Here is a 22,969-nt window from a genome sequence, read left to right on the forward strand (position 1 = left end):
TGCCCTCCTGAAGAGAACCGCTGGCCCTTAATTAAAGGTAACAGAGTGGATTTCAAGAGAAGGCAAGCGTATCAAGAAGCGCCAAAAAGCTAGGTGGCTGATGACATAAAGAATTTTGCGGGCATACGGTGACCATTACGGAATGCGCAATAGAAGGCGGTAGGATGGTTCGACAGGATAACGACAAGCTATCTCAGGAGACGAAAGATATTGTTAAGAAACGCCAAAGCATGAAGGCGTCTAACCCTACAAACAGGATAGAACTAGCAGAGCTACCGAAGTTAACAAATAAGCGCAACGGGGAAGGGAGGGGGGTAGCCGCCATAAGGAAGTTCAATATGGTGAGAATCGAGCACGCTCTTAAGATCGGAGGTAGCTTGAAAACGGTGAAGATGAAACGAGGCATGGGTAAAAACTAAATGCAAATCTTAAGAGACAAGGAGGGCAATGTCATTAGCAATACGGATAAGACAGTTAAAGTAGCCGAAGAGTTCTACACAAATCTATACAAGCAAATGTAATCAGAGCGTTAATGAGAGAGACAGCAGCGCACAGCAATGAGTCATCCCGCCAGTAACAAAAGAGGAAGCAAAGAAGCCTTAGGAGCAATGCAATACAGAAAAGCGCCTGGTGTGGATCAGGTAACAGCAGATCTACTGAAGGATGGAGGGAACATTGTGCTAGAAAAGTTCAGGGGGCACTTTGTTGACCTAAAGTGAAGTGAGGCGAAAGCGTTTAGCCGGGTGTTGCTGCTTGTGTCACTGATGTGTGGTTAAGATGTTGGTTAAGTACGCACTTTTTTGTGAATATTAAAGGCTGGAGACACTGGATCGCGTTTGGGAGGCATCCGTCTGATTCGACGCCTTTCCGGAAACACTCCCCAGCGTCGTAGACAAGGAGAACAACATATGCGTTGGCAGGAACTAGCGTAGTCGTTAGCACGCTCTGCTGTGGAGTGGAAGGATGGTGGTTCGAATCCCATCGTGCAAACAGGTTTTTCTTATCGAGTTGCTGAAGAGCGTGAAAACGGACGGAGAGGCTCATGGCCGAGAGAATGAGTCATTAAAAGCTTCCGGCTTAAAAACTAGCTACCCTGTAAAGGCAATGCTTTGTGATCTCAACTGTACCAGAAGCTTGGATGAACGCAAATATTATCTTGCTACATAAGAAATGAGAAAAATCACAGATCGGTCAGCGTTTTGTCCGTTGCCTACAAGGTATTTAGTAAGGCAATCGCTAAGAGAGTCAGAGAAATCTTAGACTTTAAGCAACCAAATGATCAGGCAGGCCTTCGTAGAGGATATTCGACAATACATCATATTCTCAGTATCGATCAGGTGAGAGAAATGCGCAGAATATATCCAACCCCTCTATACAGCCTTAATTGATCACGAGAAAGCATTAGACTCAGTGGAAACCTGAGCAGTCATAAAGAAATTGCGGAATCTTGGTCTAGAAGAAACTTATGGGAATATACTGGAAGACATCTATAGCAACTGCACAGCTAGCGTAGTCCTCCATAAAGGCAGCAAAAAGATTCCGTTGAGGACGGGCGTCAGGCAAAGATCTCGCCAATGCTATTCACCTCCTGTTTACAGTAGGTATTCTGAGGCCTTAATTGGGAACAGTTGGAGATAACAGTTTATAGAGAATACCTATATAACCTGCGATTCGCTGGTGACATTGCCTTGCTGAGTCACTCAGGAGCGGAACTGCAAATTATGCTCAATGAGTTAGACAGGAAGAGCAGAACGGTGGGCATAAAAATTAACATGCAGAAAACCAAAGGAATGTTCAACAGCCTAGCAATTAAGAAAACGGCAGTTCACAACTAGAAGCCAGCTGCTTGAAGTGGTAAAAATTATGTCTACTTATTGCAGGTCATGACAACTGATGCGGATCATTAGAGAGAAAGAACTAGAAGGATAAAAATGGGGTGGAGCGCACATGGCAGGTTCTCTCAGATCATGAATAGCAGTTTACTAATATCTCTCAAGAGAAAAGTGTACAACAGCTGTATCCTACCGGTGCTCACCTACGGGGCAGAAACGTGGAGGCTAACGAGAAGAGTTCAACTTAAGTTAAGGTCAACGCAGCGAGCCATGGAAAGAAAAATGATAGGTGTAGCTGTAAGAGTGCGGGAGGGAGCAAACGTGGGTTATTGACATCCTTTTCGAAATAAAGAGGAAGAAAGCGCTTAGGCAGGGCATGCAATGCGAAGGCAAGATAACCGCTGGTCCTTAAAGATAACGGAGTGTATTCCAAAAGAAGGCAAACGCAGCAGGGGCGGCAGAAGATTATGTGGGCGGATGAGATTAAGACGTTCGCAGGCATAGGGTGGGCGCAGCTGGGAAAGGACAGGGTTAATTGGAATGATGCGAGAGGCTTGTAGTCAGGCTGATGATAGTGATGATGACGGTGACCGCAGTAGTCTAAAGGACAGGGTTAACTGGAAAGACATGGGAGAGGCCTTTACCGGGCGGTTACGAGTTGATAATCATGAAATCGGCTCGGCACAGCCAGCTGATAAAAGTTTATGTAAAACAGGAATAAAATCTTAGTAAAGTGCCGAACTACGACCACAGCCACACAAAGGCCTCTCCGATATTGTCACGTAGTGGTGACGACAGCCCAGGCAATTAGGAAGACATCAAAATGTTCTAAAAACAAAACTCTTCAATCAGCTGACCTGCGCGCACAACGCACTGAAGATTCAGCGTCGGTTAAAGCAACATGCTTGCTCAGCGGTCGTCGAACAGAATGCCTGCCGGTTTCGGTCGTGTCCAATTTAAACCTGGTAGCGAACTTTCTCAATATGGCTCGCAGCCAAGAATAATGTAGAATCGGCCCCGGCTGGATGCGATCAGTAAGCAATTCAGTAAAGCAGCGTGCCGGCAGCCTTGAAGAATGAACAAACTGTACAAAGGTTCGCGGTATGACTCCCCTTTTAAAGAAGCATCACCCGGATCGTTTAAAAGTGACTGGAAACAAATCAAACGCACACTGAAAAGTAGAAACACAGCGTTCTTTAGCGCGCATTACAAGCCTTTAGACGGACATCGATAACTTCTGGTCGCCGGAGACATCGCTTGGATGCAATCATTTTCTCTGGAAGTGCTTCATAGTACAGTTCATCGAGCCGGCGAACAAGTTCGTACGAGCCGACATAGCGGCACATATGTTTTTCGCTCAATACATTTTCCCTCTGTCTCCTGGCTATTATTACACAGATGTCGCGTAGTGGTGGCGGCAGTCCGGGCAGTGAGGAAGGCAGCGAAAGGTTCTTCTAAAGCCGAAAACTATTTAATGGTCTGACCCTCGCCCACAACGGACTGAATGATTCGGCAGCGGCTAAAGCCACAAGCATGCTCGGCGGTCGTTGAAGAGAATGCCCGCCGCTCTCGGCCATGTCCAATTTAAAGCGGATAGCGAAGTTCTAGATACGGCATGCGAAGTTACCACACCAGTTTGGAACACTCTAGGATCGGCTCCGCCTGGATGCGATCAGTCGAGACAAATCTGGTTGCATCTTGCATCCGAAACAAAGCGATAAAGCCGCGTGCCGGCAGCTTTTAAGAATGAACAAACAAGCAGTACAAAGATTAGCGGCAACCTCTCTCCAGTTAACCCTGTCTTGCGCCAGCTGCGACCTACGTATCACCGCAAACTTCTTAATATTAACCACGCGCCTAACTTGCTGCCGCCCCCTCCTACGCCTGACTTCTGTCGACTGCAGTTCGTACCCTTAAGGACCATCGGTTATCTTGCTTTTATAATTACATTCCCTGCCAACTCCTTACGCAGACGCTTTTCTCAGAGGGAGGGTAAACGTGTGCAGGATTAATGAAAGGCTGGAAGACTCTACTGGACTGTTTAACAATGGCACTATGCACATTTTTCTCATATTATAAGAGCGTTAGCTCTTACTCATCACGTTTCGAGATATGGTGGGGCCTGCTACCATCCTGAGATCACAGCGCCATCTGTGGCAGCAACTAGAGAACAGCTTGTCTAGCATAGAGACTTGTAGCACCATCTACAATAGAATTGTAGAAAAAAACCACCTTCCGCGTGCCAATGATGACGTCTCGGTGCAATACGGTGAATAGGGGTGGAACTATGTGAGTATGATGCAGGGGACGAAATGGTGGCATTGTTTTGGTTCCAACGGGAGGAAAATTGTCCCGTTACGGGACCACTATATGTGTATACATTCGTTCCGCTATATATACATCTGACAAGGGGCACCCATCCGGGGACAGCTGTGTACCGGATTTGGTAGGCAAATAAAACCCTATGGGTTGCGGTACAGAAATAAAACCGGAATTAAATAATCGATAAACAATGTATACATGCAATTACTTATCGAAGCGTTACCATATCGCGCCACAAGCCGAATTCTAGGCCCACCTTGACCCCCCCAACCGAAGCAAGTTCCGTTTGAGGCGTATCCTGAGGGGTCGTAACTGGACAACGGGCGTGTTCTTCTTCGCTTTCTTCGTCTAGTTAACCGAGCAGCCAACGCTCGTTACTTCAACGTCTTCCAGATGGTAGCGGCATTTCTTGCTTGAGGTATATAAGTTTAAGCATACTGCTAGTTTGATCGACGAAGCTTGATTATCCAGTCCTCTATGATATACTCACTGTTGTTCCTGCTCTTCCCTGGAGTAGCCACGGAAGCGTTCAAGGAGGTCTGCGCACTTCACACCCCTGTCCAGTCCGCTGGCAAAAGAAAGACGAAAGGATGAGCGCAGTTTTGGTTCAGTACTTCGAAGTAGCGGCTTTTGGCTTTGCACACTTGTTCGCCACTGAACTGTGAAGAGAGCAGTCCATAAACATACAGCTTACAAAAGGCGTTTGCAGTCGTCTGAAACATAGCCAAGCAGTCGCTAGTGTGGTTAACGCCTTGCTAGCATTCAGATCTGGCTCATGCAAAGCAAGACCTGTTATTTGTTTGTTTGCTAAGATTTATGCTACTATGGCTGCCAATGCGACCAAGCATAAGAATACCTGTCCCCTAAATCAGAACGATTGTTGGAACCTTTAATTTTTTTGTTGTTCCCACACCTGCCTTTCTAAACATCCTGGGAGGGGCCAAGTATTTTCCACTTTATTCTCTTCAAATACACCCGTTACTTACACACGTTACTTTACAGAAGCAAAGTAAAAAATCTTTCGCGCTTACGCACATGGCGCCTCTGTGGCACTGTCATCTGAACTGGGCTCGGATGGTGCGCAGTGGAAACAAGGCAGCAATCCTCAGTAAGAGGGAGCACGCATGGGAAGTTTTGTAATGCTTAATACTGGGGCCATACTTGACATTATGTCTTGCATTGTCTATAACACTATAAGTTAAGACCAGCTTGTTTACTTTTGTGATTTCCTATTTTGTGATTTGCTATTTTCTTTTTTTCTTGTAGCTAATCGGCTCATTCAGAATCGGCTCTCATATTCTCACTGAATAGTTGAGGGGTACGGGAGCTAATTCTATTGTTTATATTATGCAGTATGTCAACACTATCTAAGTATTATAACTATATCTAGAGTTAATTGCCAACGGCTCTCATGATCTCGTTTTGAACCCATTCACTACAATTCGCAAAGTAATCCACATAAGAGGTTGGATCGGGACCTTAATTATAAAGATGCGGCAAAATAAAATCGCGGCGACAAAGAGTTTCTCTCGTCTAAGAGTGCGAGACAGCATTTATGGAAGGGTACGAGCTGATCTACGAGTTCTTCCAGTTGTACCTCTTTATCTTTGCAGTGCTGCCGCTGCAGGCTACGCAATTTGACACGCTTCGTCATTCAAGTTTCCAGAATCAAAAGCCATGTGTACAAACTTTGTGATATACAGGGTATCTTAAATGTGGCAGTTAAAGTCCTACTGCAAAGAGCTGTTTCACCCTGATATGTCGCATACTATTTGGGCTTAGTTCGAAATATCTGCAGGACTTTTTGCGGTCCACTGTTATTTTGGATGTCGTGAGTTTCTCTCGGCATAATTAATCGATGTACCTTACTCTCGAGAACCTTGCTTCCTGTGCATTCCAGGCGTAGCGGATGTGCTGATGGACGAAGTATCTCTGATGTGTCTCCTGTAAAGTGAATTTCATTGGTTTGTAGGCTCTTGCCTCTTCCAAGTTGGCGAGAAAAGGAGAAGGAAAGGCAGAACTCAGTCTCGATCAATGTCACATTTGTGACATGGATGCGAGTGAAAGGTGCCCTCACTATTTAGCGCTTGTGGCACGGCGCAGACGAGAGGAGGGATATGAAGCTTCCCCCGCTTTCTTACCCCGCTGTACTCATGACGTTCATGCTTCGCAACGTATAGAAACAGACATATTCGGATCCTCGCAGCTATCCGCTTTATGCGTGCTATTGATTCACGCTAAATATTCAGTGCACCTCTGCCATTTCTGCTAGCGTGGCCGATGCAGCTTGCCGGGCACTGATTGTGACTTGGGCCCGTGTTCTAGCTTCGATCCTTGGTTGGATTGTTTTCCAGACACCCGAAGCGCTCAACCGAAGCAGCGGAAAATTATGTGCAACGATGCACCCACTTCTATCAAAAAACACTTTGAAGCAATCGCACCGCCTCCGCCCTGGGTACTGAAAATTTCATTTTTGCTTAAGCTTCGTAGAACACACCTTCCAATTAAATGCTGGTGGCCCTAAAAATTCTGCCTATTTATCGCAAAAAAATTATTCATTTCACGAGCAAAATACCCCGATAAAAATGTTTTTGACTAGCTGCGGCAAAAAAAAATGACCGACGATTATGGCAACGTAGAGATTTGGACTTGTTGGTTCATATTTGCAATTAATAGCGCGTCAGCCAGCAAGGGCTATGTGTGTCAATTCTTGTTCACCGTCCCATGTCCTTTACTACGCTTTAACTCGGAAATATGAACTAACAAGCCCGAAGCTCTACGTAGCGCTGTGTGTGTGAATTCTTGTTCACCGTCCCATGTCCTTTACTACGCTTTAACTCGGAAATATGAAATAACAAGCCCAAGGCTCTACGTAGCGCTGTGTGTGTGAATTCTTGTTCATCATCCCTTGTACTTTGATGCGCAATAACTCGGGAACAACGATTACGGTAGTGTACAATACTGTCTAATGCTAAATTTGTCACGTCTAATGCTAAATTTGTGTGCCGCTTGATTTCGCAATACATTGAGGTAGAAAGCTTGGACGGCGCTTCAGCAGCTCTTAAGTTGGTTTCGTTTAATTTATGCGGCTTAACGTCCCAAAGCGACTCAGGCTATGAGGGAGGCCGTAATGATGGTCTCCAGAAATTTCCACCACCTGGAGTTCTTTAACGCGCACTGACATCGCGCATGCAGTACACAGGGCCTCTAGAATTTGGCCTCCATCGAAATTCGACCGCCACGGCCGGGATCGAGCCTGCGTCTTTCGGGTTAGCAGCAGAACGCCAGAGCCACTGAGCCACCGCATCATTGCAGCGTTGTCGCAAAAGGCGTCTAAGCTTTGCACTGGACGACTGCTCATCAGGTGTTTAGATCGGCGCAGTGCAACGTTTACCCGGCTACAGCTTCCGGCCCCGCGTTTGCTGCTTCCTGTGAGAAAGCGTTGTAACATGCATGCATCACTGCCTCAAGGAGGAACACTGACGCCACAAAGAACGCGGCTTCATTTAGAACGGGCCACAAGACTGCGTGACCCGCAGATTAAGAGTGACACGTTCCCGTTCCACAACAAGTAGACGGCGAGGGCTCCACAAACGGCCCACGCAGCAGGTTGCTCAACTGAAAGTGGAAATGGACCCGAAACCGGAGCTGAACCCGTTTTTTTTTTTTTTTTTTTGCCCGGAGCTAGAACTGAACCAAACCCCTGTTTTATTCGCCATCTTGGAATTGAACCCGAACTGTAACTAGAAGAACCGCTCAGAACGGATTCGCGACATAGTTAACGTCCATCTTTTGTGCAACATGACATATTATATTTAGAGGTAGAAAACAAATATTACCGCGCATATTTGTCCACCGAGAGCTGCATTGGGAAGCGGAAAAATGGCATGCTGTTCACGAGATAACAGAAAAGAAGAGAAATTGGCGGATAGGAAACACTTTTTGCGTCCATAATTTCCACTCAGAAATGCCAATAAATTTTACGCCAGACTGAACCGAAACCTGGAGTTCGCTTAACTCTCCACTTGCATCTGCTTGCCGAAAACTTCAATGAAATGATAAGAAGGGCTCTAAGAAAAAAATGTTTTATGAGAATATCTTTCCCTTCTGTGTATCATGAAGTACCGCCCCTATGTTAAACAAAGGTGGAACGATCTAACCACACTGTGAGTAATTTCAGTCGAAGGCATCTGGCGCCGCAGACATAATCTTCAGAGCAAGTACTTCATAAACAAAATATATTATTTCTCATACTCCAGACTTAACTTCTTGTAGATAACTTAAAAAATTACGGAAACACAGGCTTGGGCAGCAGCACAGGCCGTAAAAACAAGATATAAAGACAACAGTGACAAGGCGCCATGCAGTGTTTTTGGTACAAATCTTCCCACAGTAGAAGCTTGGGCGAGTAGGCAGGTACTCATTCTAAAGCAGAGAAAACAAGACAAGGCGCAGGAAACGTACAACACGAGCGCTCGTGTTGTAAGTTTCTTTCGTCCTTGTCTTGTTTGCTCTGTTTTCGAATGAGTACAAATATTCGCTAACAGGTTCGATTTTGCCTTTTGCATCAGGCATTCTCACCTTTGCGTCTTTATGCTTTTGTAGGAGGTTATTAGCTCTGACGTTAAAGTCGCTTGGTTAAGTCGAAGACGTCTGATGTCTTGAATGGACGTCATAAGTTGGGGAAGAAATTGCCTCGGAGTGATGGATTATAATATAGTTTATGGAAAAGTGATAAACAAACACATTTAAAACCACATTATGTTTCCCAATCCGAAATGTCGACTTGAAGCTGTGGCAGTAATAAAGGGCGAGTAGTCTGGAACAGAACGGATCTAGGAAGATACGTGGTTAGGACGTAGTGCGAAGAAAGAGAGGTACAATGAAAAGGCGCTGTGTTGTGTTCTACGCCTTGTCGGGGACCTGCGTTCTTGCTCGCTCTTTGTTTTTTCCTTCAGAGCCGAACTTGCTATTCTACTTCCCAAATTGTTGCGGCGTATTCATTTTTACACGGGGTTCTAACCCAACTAGCGCAACTTGCTATCCTACTTCCCAAGTTTTTGCGGCGTATTTATTTAAAGCAGTGTGTAGTGCTTAGGTTTGGGTTAGGTGTTTAGTGTTTATGTTTGGTCTTTAGGCAGCATTTAGTGGCGAAGTGTACGCTAGCCTGCTGAGGGTCCGAGGTGTTCACTGTGGAGGAAAAAACACGCAGCTCAAACGAGGTTTGGTTTATGGTTTACGGATGTTTAGCGTCCCAAAGCGACTCAGGTTATGAGGGAGGCCATAGTGAAGGGCTCCGGAAATGTCGACCACATCGGGTTCTTTAACGTGCACTGAAATCGCACAGTACGCGGTCCTCTAGAATTTCCCCTCCATCGAAATACCGCCGCCACGGCCGGGATCGAACCCGCGTCTTTCAGGCCAGCGGCTGAACGCCATAACCACTCAGCCACCGCAGCAGCCCCGCTCGAACAAGGACGATGGGCGAAGAATGAGAGGTACACAAAAAAGGCGTTGTGTTGTGTCGCACTTCTTAGTAGTGGACCGGCGTCATTGCTCGCACTCTGTTTGTTCCTTCAAAATGAAGATATCCCAACTAGCCCAACTTGCTGTCCTACTTCTCATGTTGTGGCGTCGTATTCATTATTAGACGGGGCTAGAGTCGTATAAGGAAGTTTTTAATGTAGCGCTTGATGAGACGCAGTTCACGGTTAGCTGATGCTACAGCATTGCTAACGTAGTGACGCCATGTGAAGTTAAATGCCGGGTGCCCCTAAAGGTACTTCCTCGTAGTCGCACATTCACCCTACTTGTTGTGAATGACCTAAATATATTGCCTCGAATCTTTGCAGTGTTTGTTCATTCTTCAAAGCTGCCGGAACACCGCTTTATCGCTTTGTTTGCGATGCAGGACGCGACTAGATTTATCTCGATTGATCGCAGCCAGGCAGAGCTGGTTCTACGTTGTTCCTTAATGGTCTACAAACTTTGCACGCTTTATCTCGAAAGTTCGCTATAAGCTTTAAATTTAGAACGGCTTACCGCCGAGCACGCTTGTGGCTCGCCGCCGCCGTTTTATTCAGTTCATTGCGGCCCCAAGTAAGCTCAAAAAACAGTTATCTTTTAGAATTTTTGTCCGTCTTGATTGCTCCTGACTGCCGTCACCACTACGTTATATATATATATATATATATATATATATATATATATATATATATATATATATATATATATATATATATATATATATATATATATATATATATATATATATATATATATATATATATATATATATATATATATATATATATATATCTAAAGTTGAGAAACGCTTCATTTAGCCATAGATTTATTTTGAGTCGACGCTTCGGACAGAGCCTGTCCTTTCTCAAGACGGAAGTTACAGCGATCTTCGTACTCTTTTTAAGGAGTTGCCATTGGCACACGTGTACGACACCTGAACAAAACTACAAGCAATGGGACGCTGGAAAGGAGATGGGCACAAAGGAAAGAATACTAGAAAAGAGAGAGAGAGAGGAGCAATAAATAAATATATAAACGAAAAACACGCCCCCCCCCCCCCTCCCCGCCGCAGCCGCGCGGAGCCGGCCCGGGAAACGAAAAAGAAAGAAAAACGAGGAGGGTATAATAGCCCCCCTCAAGGCAACAGCAACAGACAGTGGCGGATTCATCCAACAAGTAAAATTTAGAGATGCGTGCACCCGCGTTTCCCGGCCATGAAGAGTAAACAAATAAACAGAACCAAGTGCAAACAGGGCAGGAGACTTCCCTCATCTGGAACCTCTTCGGCAGCCCGAATCAAGGCAGAATCAGAAGTGCCGTGAGCTTAACTAGACACACGTGTACTGTGCATGAAAACGCCTGGACACACACAAAAGAAAAAGAAAAAGGTGGCAAAATATCCGAATTCGGGAAAGTGCCGTGTGGGGGGTAAATGTGAATGGCGGAAGCATTCAAGCAGGGGTTCTTCAATTGCACCCCGTTCGGCAAGGTAGCTGAACTGGGAAGATAGAGGTGGGATGGGAGGGGGGATTAATTTGGTCAACACATTATTTTGTCAAAACACATTAATGAGAAAAACCACCCATTTGATGCAATTAAGTTAACAGTCCTACAGAGTGGGATCCACAACACCCAGGTAAGAGACAACGCGAGTAGTACTTTATTTACAAATTTGGAACAATTCCTCACGGCATTAATGAAAGTCCAGGTGTATTGTCCTCCATTCGCCCCTTGCAGGGCCAGTGCTGACCTTACGAGTGCCAGCTTGACATACCTCCGTCGTTTCTCGCCAGCGTCATCTTTTTCAAACTCACACAAAATTCTTCATCCCCACCCCATCCCATCTCTATCTTCCATCTGTCGGTCTCTCTCTCTCTCTCTATCTCTCTCTCTCTCTCTCTCTCTCTCTCTATATATATATATATATATATATATATATATATATATATATATATATATATATATATATATATATATATATATATATATATATATATTGTCACTGATAAACGGTCGAAGCACTCAAGCCAGGTTTAATTAAACGTGCTGGGCGTGCAAGACAGCGAGGAGCTCGAACGAGAAAGAAGATAAGAACCCCTAGCCTCTAGAGTGCGCAAGGCACGGCAAGTCCTATCTAAAGCAGTTCGGCCGCAGTATAGCGCCACTGGATTCATTGGTAGTATGGCATTACTCCCCCTCTCTTTAGGGCAACGACTCGATGCCGCAACAATGAGAAGCTGGAAGGCAAGGGACGGCGAATGTTCCGGCGGCTGGTGTAGACACGCCTGAAGAGCTAGCGTGCGTGGTACGGCTTCATCCGTGCGACATGGACGACTTCGGGGGTCGGCCGTCTAGAGGAGCGAACCGTTACCCGGGGGAGAACTTCATAGTTCACCTCACTGACTCGGCGGAGCACCTCGTAGGGGTCAAAATATCGCCGTAGAAGCTTTTCGGAGCACCCACGCATGCGGATTGGGCTCCACCCCCAAACTTGTTCGCCGGGCTGGTAACTAACGTCTCGGTGGCGGAGGTTATAGCGGCGAGCGTCGAGGGCTTGCTGGTGCCAGATGCCCTCTCTAGCTAGTTGGGGGGCGGCCTCAGCCTAACGAACGAAATGGGCGGCACCCATAACAGAGCAGGTAGTGCTATGCAGAAGAACTTGAATTGGGGCTAGTTGGTTCATGACTAAAGTTCTGAAAGGCGCAAAAGACACACGCAGTAGTGCTAGCTGGACGCAGCACTGCATCCAGCATGGTTGTGGCTTCGCGACCACGTACTAAACGAAAAGGAGTGAAGCGTGTTGTTTCCTGGAATGCAGTATTATAGGCAAATGTGACGTAAGGGAGTATGGCGTCTCAGTCCCGGTGGTCCGCATCGACATACATGGAAATCATGTCGGCGATCGTCTTGTTGAGCCGTTCGGTGAGGCCGTTGGTTTGAGGGTAGTAAGCGGTTGTCTTGCGGTGACTGGTGCCGCTCAGGCGCATAACCTCCTGCGTAAGGGCCGAGGTGAACGCTGTTCCCCTGTCAGTTAAAACGATGGTGGGTGTATGGTGACGAAGCTCAATGTTTTGAATAAAAAAGTTCGCAATTTCTTCAGCGGTACCAAGGGGAAGAGGTTTAGTTTCACAGTATCGGCTGAGGTAGTCAGTGGCGACCACAATGAAGAGGTTACCCAGTGAGGACACCGGAAATGGGCCGAGTAAGTCCATGCCGACTTGATGGAAGGGGACCTGAGGCAGATCAATAGGCTGCAGTAGGCCGGCTGGCTTAGTCGGCGGCTTCTTGCGACGCTGGTACTCGCGGCAAGTTCTTACGTAATGCTTCACAATTGCAGCAACCCTGGGCCAGTAGTACTTTTGCCGTATTCGTGCCAATGTTCGACAAAAACCCAGGTGACCAGAAGATGGGTCATCATTGCACGCCTGCAGGACTTCGTCGCGAAGAGCCGTAGGCACGACGAGCAGATACACAGCTTCTGTCGGGCTGTAACTTTTCTTATACAGGATGCCATCGCGTATACAGAACGACGACAGTCCGCGTGAGAAGATTCGTGGGGGAGACGGACCGCTTCCTTCGAGATACTCAATGAGAGGCCGTAGGTCACTGTCGCCTCTTTGGTGTTGAATCAGAACGGACGTGGAGATGGCGCCAAGAAAAACTGAATCGTCGTCGGGGTCAGCTCGGGGGTCCTCGATAGGAGCACGAGACAAACAGTCGGCATCAGTGTGCTTCCTACTAGACTTATGGACGACGGTGACATCGAATTCCTGAAGTCGAAGGCTCCAGCGTGCAAGCCGTCCCGAGGGATCTTTGAGGTTCGCCAGCCAACAGAGCGAGTGGTGGTCGCTGACGACCCTGAAAGGGCGGCCATATATGTACAGGCCGAATTTGGTCACTGTTCACACAACGGCCAGGCATTCTTTTTCAGTGGTGGAATAGTTTGCCTCAGATCGTGACAAGGTGCGGCTCGCGTCTGCGATTACGCGTTCGAGACCATCCTGCCCCTGAACAAGGACCGCACCGAGGCCGATGTTGCTGGTGTCTGTGTGCAGTTTAGTGGCGGCCGACTCGTCGAAGTGTCCAAGGATGGGCGTACTTTGGAGACTAGTTCGGAGGCCTTCAAAGGCCGTCTGTTGCTCCAAGCCCCAGAAAAACGGTTCGGAATCTTTCGTGAGGCGGGCAAGGGGTTCAGCGATCTGGCAGAAATTCTGCACAAAACGCCGATAATAGGCGCAGAGACCCAGAAAGCGGCGTACGCTTCGCTTATCGGTGGGCACAGTAAAATGAGCCACGGCGGCTGTCTTATCGGGGTCGGGGCTAACCCCTTTAGCACTCACGATGTGGCCCAGAAACTTCAACTCTTCGAAAGCGAAGTGACACTTTTCAGGCTTCAGGGAAAGACCGGCCGACCGAATTGCTTCGAACACAGCGCGCAGGCGTCTCTGGTGCTCTTCGAACGTATCAGAGAAGATGACAACGTCATCCAAGTACACGAGACAGGACTGCCATTTCAGATCGGCAAGAACGGTATCCATCATCCGCTGGAAGGTTGGAGGAGCCGAGCACAGGCCGAAAGGGAGCACCCGGAATTCGTACAGACCGTCCGGTGTAACAAAAGCTGTCTTTTCTCGGTCGCGTTCGTCCACCTCAATTTGCCAATAGCCGCTACATAAATCTAGCGATGAGAAGTACTTGACGTGGCGCAGCCGATCCAGTGAGTCATCAATGCGCGGCAGATGATAAACATCTTTTTTGTGACTTTGTTTAAGCGTTGGTAATCAACGCAGAACCGTAGGGTTCCATCTTTATTTGGTACTAGAACAGGCGACGCCCACGTGCTCGTCGACGGCTGTTTCACGTCGTCGTGGAGCATTTCTTGAACCTGGCGGCGAATGGCATCACGCTCCTTGGAAAAGATCCGGTAAGGCGGATGACATAACGGCCGCTGGTTGGCGTCGACTATAATCCGGTGCTTTGCGAGCGGTGTCTGCCTAACCTTAGAGGTCGGGGCGAAGCAGTCACAGAAAGACTAGATAACGCTTTCGAGGCAGCGTTTCTGATTAAACAGGAGGTTCGGGTTCACGTCAGTTTTTATGGGAGTGGTCGGTGCCTCCACTGATGCCGCGGCTTCGGACAAAGCGTGCTGTCCCGCGAAGTCGCCGAGTTCTTCGAAATACGCAATAACTGTTCTGCCGGGCAAACACTGAGGTTCATAGCCAAAATTGGTTACCAAGACCTCGGTTCGGACATTGTTAAGCTCAACAATTCCGCGAGCAACACAGACTTGCCGACCAAGGAGCAGCGACATGTTGGTTTAAGCAATGCCATGAGTTCCAGTGATGTTGTCGCAATCTACGGTAACAAACATGCTAGCTCTCGACGGGATTAATACGTGGTCGTCAAAGACGCGTACTTAGTGCCGCGTGGCTCGGGATCGCCGTGAACAGGGGGTTGAGTGGAAAATGATACGACAAGCTCCTGAAGGTTGATGACAGCACCGTACTCCCGCAGGAAATCCAAACCAAGTATCAGGTCTTTGGAGCACTCGGGCAGCACAGCAAAGCAACCAGGGAAAGTAGCACCGCGGATCTGGATTCGTGACGTGCAGACGCCAATTGGCGTAACCACATGGTCGCCGGCGGTGCGGATCTGGTGTCCAGACCAAGGGGTCAGAACCTTTCTGAGGGCCGTGGCTAACCGACTGCTCATTACAGAAAAATCAGAGCCGGTATCCACAAGTGCGGTCACATCGCGATTATCAGCGATTACTGGGATTTCGGCAGACATCAGTCGGTCGCAGCACGTCGTTGTCGTTGAGGTCGGCGGGTGAGGTCGTCGTCGGTAGGATTGTAGACGCGAATCGTCGGGTGGAGGCTCTTGACATGATCCAATAGCGGCGACCCTACCCCCGTGGGACGCCGTCTTCAGTTTTCCCGATGTGGGGACGCGTCTCTGAACTGGCTAGAAAAAAGACGGGCGGCTTGGCGAAGAAAACCGCCTTGGGGATGGCGACCGGGACTGGCGTCGCCGCGAAATCGTTGGCTGCACGTTATCGGACAGATACTGCTCGATGTCCCGCGGCCGTTCTCCATAGCGTGGTCGAGGTGCGTCAGGTGGAAACCCCCTTAAGCCCATTGTGCGGTAGGGGCAGTGGCGGAGGATGTGGCCGGGCTCCGCGCAGTTGTAGCAGAGCGGCCTATTGTTTGGCGTACGCCAAACGCGCGCTTTGCTCATGGTGGACAGGGGCTCCTGCGATACGACGGGTACAGCTGCAGTTTGGGTACCGCGGTGAAGGCACAGGAGTGACGGGAGAAAAGGCTTGCCTCACTGGCCCAGGACGACTTTGTAGTGCTTGGCTGTATGTCATCACATAGGGCGCTGGCTGCGGAGCTGGTGGCGACTGAACAGCTCGCCGGACTTCATCTCGGACCACGTCCGGTATGACAGCGACGCTGGCCTGTGGAGCTTCGAAGCGAAGTTTATCGAGTTCTTCGCGCACCAGGCTCCTCACAAGCTTTCGAAGCTCCTCAGTGGGTAGCGACGAGGGCGCATAGTGGTGAGCGGCTGCTACACTAGCCTGACGGCCGTAGTGCGCGCCTCGTTCTTGCTGAGAACGCTCCATGCTTGTTGCCTCCTTGGCAAATTTGGCCACGGTTCTTGGCGGGTCACGTACCAGTCCGGCAAACAACTGCTCTTTGACGCCGCGCATCAAGTGGCGTACCTTCTTGTCATCGAGCATAGCAGGGTCGGCGCGATTGAAGAGCCGCGTCATGTCCTCCATGAACATGGCGACGCTGTCGTTCGGCTCCTGCGACCTAGATTGCAAGGCGATTTCAGCCTTCCCCTTTCTTTCGCTGGTGCTGGTGCTGAAGAGCTCTCGGCGAAAGATCTCCCAGTTAGTGAAGGACGCTTCGTGGTTCTCATACCACGTCTTGGCCGAGTCCTGTAGTGCGAAGTACACGTTCCGCAAGTTGCGCTCGCCCTCAAACTCGTTGAAGCCCGCCACACGGTCAAAGATGGCCAACCAGTTTTGGACGTCCTCAAACCTCTCACCGTGGAATGATGGGGGCGACTCAGGTGTGTGAAGGACGAACGGCGGGGCATTCTTGGAAAGCTGACTTGTCTGGCTAGCCGTAGCGGACGTCATGGCCCTTGCTGATCTTGCGAGTTGACCGAACTCTGGTTGTAGGCCTAGCAGGCGGCGGCTCGCCTTGTGGATTGGTGTTGTAGCCACGCGTTGGGAACTGAAGTCAAGAGTGTCCTCGAGGTCAGCGTACATGGACCGTTACCCAGCGGCTACACCAAATATGTCACTGATAAACGGTCGAAGCACTCAAACCAGGTTTTAATTAAATGTGCTGGGCGTGCAAGACAGCGAGGAGCTCGAGCGAGGAAGATAGAACCCCCTAGCCCCTAGAGTGCGCAAGGCATGGTAAGTCCTATCTAAAACAGTTCGGCCGCAGTATGGCGCCACTGGATTGATTGGTACTGTTGCAATATATATATATATATATATATATATATATATATATATATATATATATATATATATATATATATATATATATATATATATATATATATATAATAAATATATATATATATATATATATATATATATATATATATATATATATATATATATATATATATATATATATATTAGCAGACAAGGTAAAGTCACCGAAACCAAGGTGCATAGGGGACGTTATTATTTTTTTGATGTGTTGTGCTTATCAGTGGGATAATATTACTTAGATAAATGATTCGCTTAAAGAAAATTGCTTATAAAGCAGCAGAGAAAACAACCATGCCGCCGGTGGGATCCGAACCCACGACCTCCGAATATCGCGTCCGGTGCTCTTACCAACTGAACTACGGCGACGGCTGTCCAATCTGCTGCTCTCGTGGGTATGTAAGTTTATTTTTGGTGTACGCGAACCTTGAGAGTGTTCACCAGCGCCACCCTCGACCATAGCGGCGGACGTAGCACGTCCTGTAATACCGCGATTCATTTATCTAAGTAATATTATCCCACTGATAAGCACAACACATTAAAAAAAATAATAATAACGTCCCGTATGCACCTTAGTTTCGGTGACTGTTGGCTCCCATATATATATATATATATATATATATATATAACACCAGAAATCGAAGAAACATAACAGGATATAATTCATAACGTTTCGGCTGGAGGACCAGCCTTTTCCGAGTATATATATATATATATATATATATATATATATATATATATATATATATATATATATATATATATATATATATGAAGGGAGCCAACAGTCACCGAAACCAAGGTGCATAGGGGAACTTTAATTTTTTTTATGTGTTATGCTTATCAGTGGGATAATAATACTAAGATTAATAAATCGCTTAAAGAAAATTACTTATAAAGCAGCAGAAAAAACAACCATGCCACCGGTGGGATCCGAACCCACGACCTCCGAATATCGCGTCCGGTGCTCTTACCAACTGAGCTACGGCGACGGCCGTCCAATCTGCTGCTCTCTTGGGTATTTAAGTTTACTGGGTGTAAGCGAGCCTTGAGAGGGTGGCGCTGGTGAACACTCTCAAGGCTCGCTTACACCCAGTAAACTTAAATACCCAAGAGAGCAGCAGATTGGACGGCCGTCGCCGTAGCTCAGTTGGTAAGAGCACCGGACGAGATATTCGGAGGTCGTGGGTTCGGATCCCACCGGTGGCATGGTTGTTTTTTCTGCTGCTTTATAAGTAATCCTACGACCTCACTGTCTTGTCCGCCCCTTAAGTCGCCAGGATGGCTACACTTCTGTTCGGGGGCCATTGTAAAGAAGACGACTAGCTCGAGCCGCATGGTCATCGCCTGGTGCACGCTCCTGGCTGGACTAGCTGACCTCGGATTGCTGTTGGCCCTGCTCCCGTTAAGAAGCCATTCAGAATAAACCCCACCTTATAATATTGCTACGGTTGTGCTTGTGCTTGGAACGCTCGTGCTTGGTGCGCTCGCGCTTGGAACGCGAAGAGGACGAAGTGCGTTTCTGCGGCTGGGCTTCGCGTGCCCGGTTGTTCGGCTGCGTGGCTGTAAGCTGTTTCCCTGTAAATATATTTTTCCCTTTTGGTGTGCACATCTTCACGTTACATTATTGGTGGAGGTGCTGGGTACAGCCACAGCAAGCACGGAACTCCGCAGCGGTCGTCAGCTCGCCGGCTCTTCAACCATGACCAGCCAAGGGGTCGCTCCGTCGGCGTCCGCCAACCCGGCGTTCATCATTGCCCATCCGAGAGATCCTGGGACCTTCAACGGAACGGACGGCGTCGACGTGGAGGACTGGCTCGCAATGTACGAGCGCGTGAGCACACACAACAGGTGGGACCCGACCCTAAAGTTGGCCAACGTCATCTTCTACCTGACGGGCACTGCCAGGGTATGGTTCGAGACCCACGAGGATGAACTCACCAGCTGGGATCTCTGCAAGCGCAAGCTTTGTGACCTGTTTGGTAAGCCATTCGGGCGTCAGCTCGCTGCGAAGAAGGAGCTCGCATGCCGTGCACAAACGTCCACAGAGTCCTATGTATCATACATTCAGGACATATTAGCTCTCTGCATGAAAGTCGACGCCACTATGTCAGAGTGCGACAAAGTAGGTCACGTGCTCAAAGGCATCGCAGATGACGCCTTTAACCTTCTTGTATACAAGGACTGCGGAACGGTTGACGCAATCATCAAGGAATGCCGCCGGTTCGAACAAGCGAAGAGCCGCCGAATTTCTCCGCAGTTCACGCGGTTGCCGAATACGACTGCGACGTCGTCCTGTGTAGACTCGACTCCACCGAGCCGTCTGCCGACATCTGAGAGCCTGACACGACTTGTGCGCCAAGAAGTAGAGGCAATGTCCCCCGTTGCGTTTCATCCACCCGCAACAGACAGTACTCCAGCAGTATCCCTTATACAGGCTGTCGTTCGCAAAGAATTTGCCAATCTTGGGATTCAACCTGTTTGCTCAGTTAGTGCCCCATATGCTCGCCGCATGTCCCCGGAGCTCGGTTCTGAACGTGCATACTACCCTCGACGCAGCCGCAATCCAGATGAATGGAGAACACCTGATGACAGGCCCATCTGCTTTAACTGCTCCCGAGTTGGCCACATATCTCGACACTGCCGAAGCCGTCCGTCCTCGACCTACAGCCGCTACCCGCCGGGTTCTGCATATTCCCGCCGCTCTCCCTCGCCCTCGGAAACGACCTTTTCTGGCCACCACGCTCAGACCCCGCTTACCAACCGTTCGTCGTCACCTCAGCGCCGTCGATCTCCATCGCCCCGACCTCGCCGCCCTTCGTCGCCGGCCCCATATGCCCGCTCCCGGTCGGAAAACTGATGGCTGCAGCGTCTGGGGGTGATGCTGCTCTGACGACCCGACCAGAAAACCCTCCTTTAACTCTTCATGCTCATCGGAACATCCTTAACGTCGACGTGGACGGGGTCCCTGTTACCGCTCTGATCGACACTGGAGCGCACGTCTCAGTCATGAATGCTCGTCTTCGCCGTCGCCTAAGGAAAGTGCTCACTCCTGCCCCCTCAACTGTGGTTCGTGTTGCAGATGGCGGTATGTCTATTGTCGTCGGAATGTGTACTGCTCGTGTTTCAATAGCCGGCCGCCATACTTCTGTGCTCTTCACTGTCCTCGAACACTGCCCTCATGACATCATTCTCGGCCTTGACTTTCTCACCGACCATTCCGCCCTTATAGATTGCGCCACAAGCATCGTTCAACTCGCTCTACCTGTTCCTTCAGAGCCACCGGATCCAATTGTTCACCGACTGTGCACCGCCGACTTTGTCCGCCTGGACCCCGATGCCGCCACTTATGTCCGTTTCTCCTCGGTCCCGCCAGTTCCCGATGGTGACTACATCATTACTCCGGTTCCTGATGTGCCCTTTACACGCAGTGTTGCCCTTGCGCATACAGTTGTCACCATGTCGGCAAATCAAGCGTCCCTTCCGGTTCTCAACTTTGCCTCTTACGTTCAGCCGCTCCCACAAGGTATGTCGCTCGCCACGCTGTGCCCTGCTGCCGAATGCGTCGTATCGGCGGTGAGAAGCGTCCCACCCTCGTCGAACTGCCGCGACTCTGACGTCCCACCACCTGATGAATATGCAAAAATGATTGCTGCTGACCTCTTACCAGGGCAAGCTCACGACCTTCGGTATCTTCTGTCGTCTTTTCGCGACATCTTTGACTTCGATGACCGCCCTTTGGCTCGAACATCTGTGGTCACGCATCGCATCAACACCGGTGACGCAGCTCCTATTCACAGACGACCCTACAGAGTGTCCAGTACAGAACGCACCATCATACAGCAAGAGGTGGACAAGATGCTCAGTAAAGACATCATAGAGCCCTCGTCGAGCCCTTGGGCCTCACCAGTTGTGCTGGTTAAAAAGAAGGACGGCAGCTGGCGCTTTTGTGTTGATTACCGGCACCTAAACAACATAACAAAAAAAAGACGTCTATCCACTCCCAAGAATAGACGATGCTTTGGACTGCCTTCACGGAGCCAAATTTTTCTCTTCAATTGACCTTCGGTCCGGGTATTGGCAAATCTCTGTTGATGACAATGACCGCGAAAAGACGGCATTCGTCACACCGGACGGCTTATATCAGTTTAAAGTTATGCCATTCGGTCTCTGTAATGCGCCAGCTACCTTCGAAAGAATGATGGACTCCTTGCTTCGCGGCTTTAAATGGTCCACATGTCTATGTTACCTCGACGATGTTGTGGTTTTTTCGCCCACGTTTACCACGCACCTCGAAAGACTAGCGAGCATTCTTTCTGTCTTCCGTAGAGCCGGGCTACAGCTCAATTCGTCGAAATGTCAATTCGGTCGCCGCCAACTCACCATTCTCGGACATCTAGTCGACGCTTCTGGTGTCCGCCCGGATCCTGTTAAAGTTAAAGCCGTCAAGGACTTCCCTATTCCCCAGTCGTCTACGGATGTGCGCAGCTTCGTCGGCCTCTGCTCGTACTTCCGCCGTTTCATCAAAAATTTTGCCGGCACCGCTCGCCCCCTGACCGACCTTCTAAAGAAAGACACCCCTTTTACCTGGGGCCCTGCCCAAGAGGAGGCCTTTTCTTCGCTAGTCGACTTACTCACCTCCCCACCTATTCTGGCCCATTTTGATCCGTCGGCTCCGACTGAAGTTCGCACAGACGCCTGCGGTTATGGGATTGGCGCCGTGCTAGCCCAACGTCACCAAGGGCAAGAACGCGTTATTGCATATGCCAGCCGCCTCCTTTCTACAGCTGAGCGAACTTACTCAATTACAGAGCGCGAGTGTCTAGCTCTTGTTTGGGCTGTAGCTAAGTTCCGACCGTACCTGTTTGGCCGTCCATTCTCCGTAGTGACCGATCACCACGCCCTTTGTTGGCTGTCTTCACTGAAAGACCCCACAGGCCGGCTCGGACGTTGGACGTTGCGCCTCCAAGAGTATTCTTACACTGTTCATTACAAGTCAGGGCGTCTCCATCAAGACGCCGACTGCCTGTCTCGGCACCCTGTAGAGCCGCCTGATCCTGGAGACAACGACCTCGGCCCGTGCCTCTTCGCTATCTCCGATCTGGTTAACATCGCGGACGAGCAGCGACAAGACTCTTCCTTGCGTATTCTCATTGATCGCCTCAACTCTGCCAGCCGAGATCCTTCATTGCAACTGTTCGTCATTCAGGATGGCGTCCTATACCGCCGCAACCTTCGTCCTGACGGACCTCCGCTCCTGCTAGTCGTTCCCCACCGTCTCCGTTCATCTGTCCTAGCGGAACTACACGACCTACCGACCGCAGGCCACCTCGGCGTCTCCCGCACATACGATCGGGTCCGACGCCGCTTCTTTTGGCCTGGTCTGTACCGCTCTGTTCGGCGTTACGTTGCCTCCTGCGACCTCTGTCAGCGCAGGAAGAGACCATCAACGTTGCCTGCTGGCCTTCTACAGCCTATTGACGTACCTCTCGAACCATTCTACCGTGTTGGACTCGACCTTCTCGGACCTTTTCCGACGTCCTGCTCCGGCAACCGTTGGATTGCTGTCGCGACCGACTATGCGACCCGGTACGCTATCACGCGTGCGTTACCAACAAGTTGCGCAACCGATGTCGCCGACTTCCTATTGCAGAACGTAATCCTTCACCACGGCGCTCCACACCAATTGCTGACGGACCGCGGCCGCTACTTTTTGTCCCGAGTAGTTGACGATATCCTCCGGTCCTGTGGCACGCAGCATAAGCTCACT

At 49.2% G+C, this 22,969-nt stretch overlaps 1 protein-coding gene, 1 long non-coding RNA gene and 1 other non-coding gene across 16 annotated transcripts in view; 2 read left to right on the top strand and 1 right to left on the bottom strand.

The window, feature by feature from the left end:
- The window catches only part of LOC144122196 (polyamine-transporting ATPase 13A3-like), a 738,347-nt gene that overhangs the window by 604,915 nt on the left and 110,463 nt on the right, over positions 1-22,969 (bottom strand). For all 14 annotated transcript variants that reach the window (XR_013312846.1, XR_013312843.1, XR_013312839.1 and 11 more), the window contains exons 5-6: positions 6,019-6,098; positions 4,645-4,722 (exon numbers count right to left, since the gene is read on the bottom strand). Coding sequence is in view for 6 of the 14 variants with exons in the window: in XM_077655777.1 (XP_077511903.1) it covers positions 4,645-4,722; positions 6,019-6,098 (158 nt within the window). In the remaining 8 variants the exon portion in view is untranslated. The remainder of the gene's footprint in view (positions 1-4,644; positions 4,723-6,018; positions 6,099-22,969) is intronic.
- The window catches only part of LOC144122198 (uncharacterized), a 64,702-nt gene that overhangs the window by 2,244 nt on the left and 39,489 nt on the right, over positions 1-22,969 (top strand). The window lies entirely within an intron of this gene.
- Positions 18,335-18,408, top strand: TRNAS-AGA (transfer RNA serine (anticodon AGA)). The gene has a single exon. It is a non-coding gene; the product is annotated as a tRNA-Ser (tRNA).

Source organism: Amblyomma americanum, chromosome 2 (assembly GCF_052857255.1).
Source record: "Amblyomma americanum isolate KBUSLIRL-KWMA chromosome 2, ASM5285725v1, whole genome shotgun sequence".
NCBI lineage: Eukaryota > Metazoa > Arthropoda > Arachnida > Ixodida > Ixodidae > Amblyomma > Amblyomma americanum.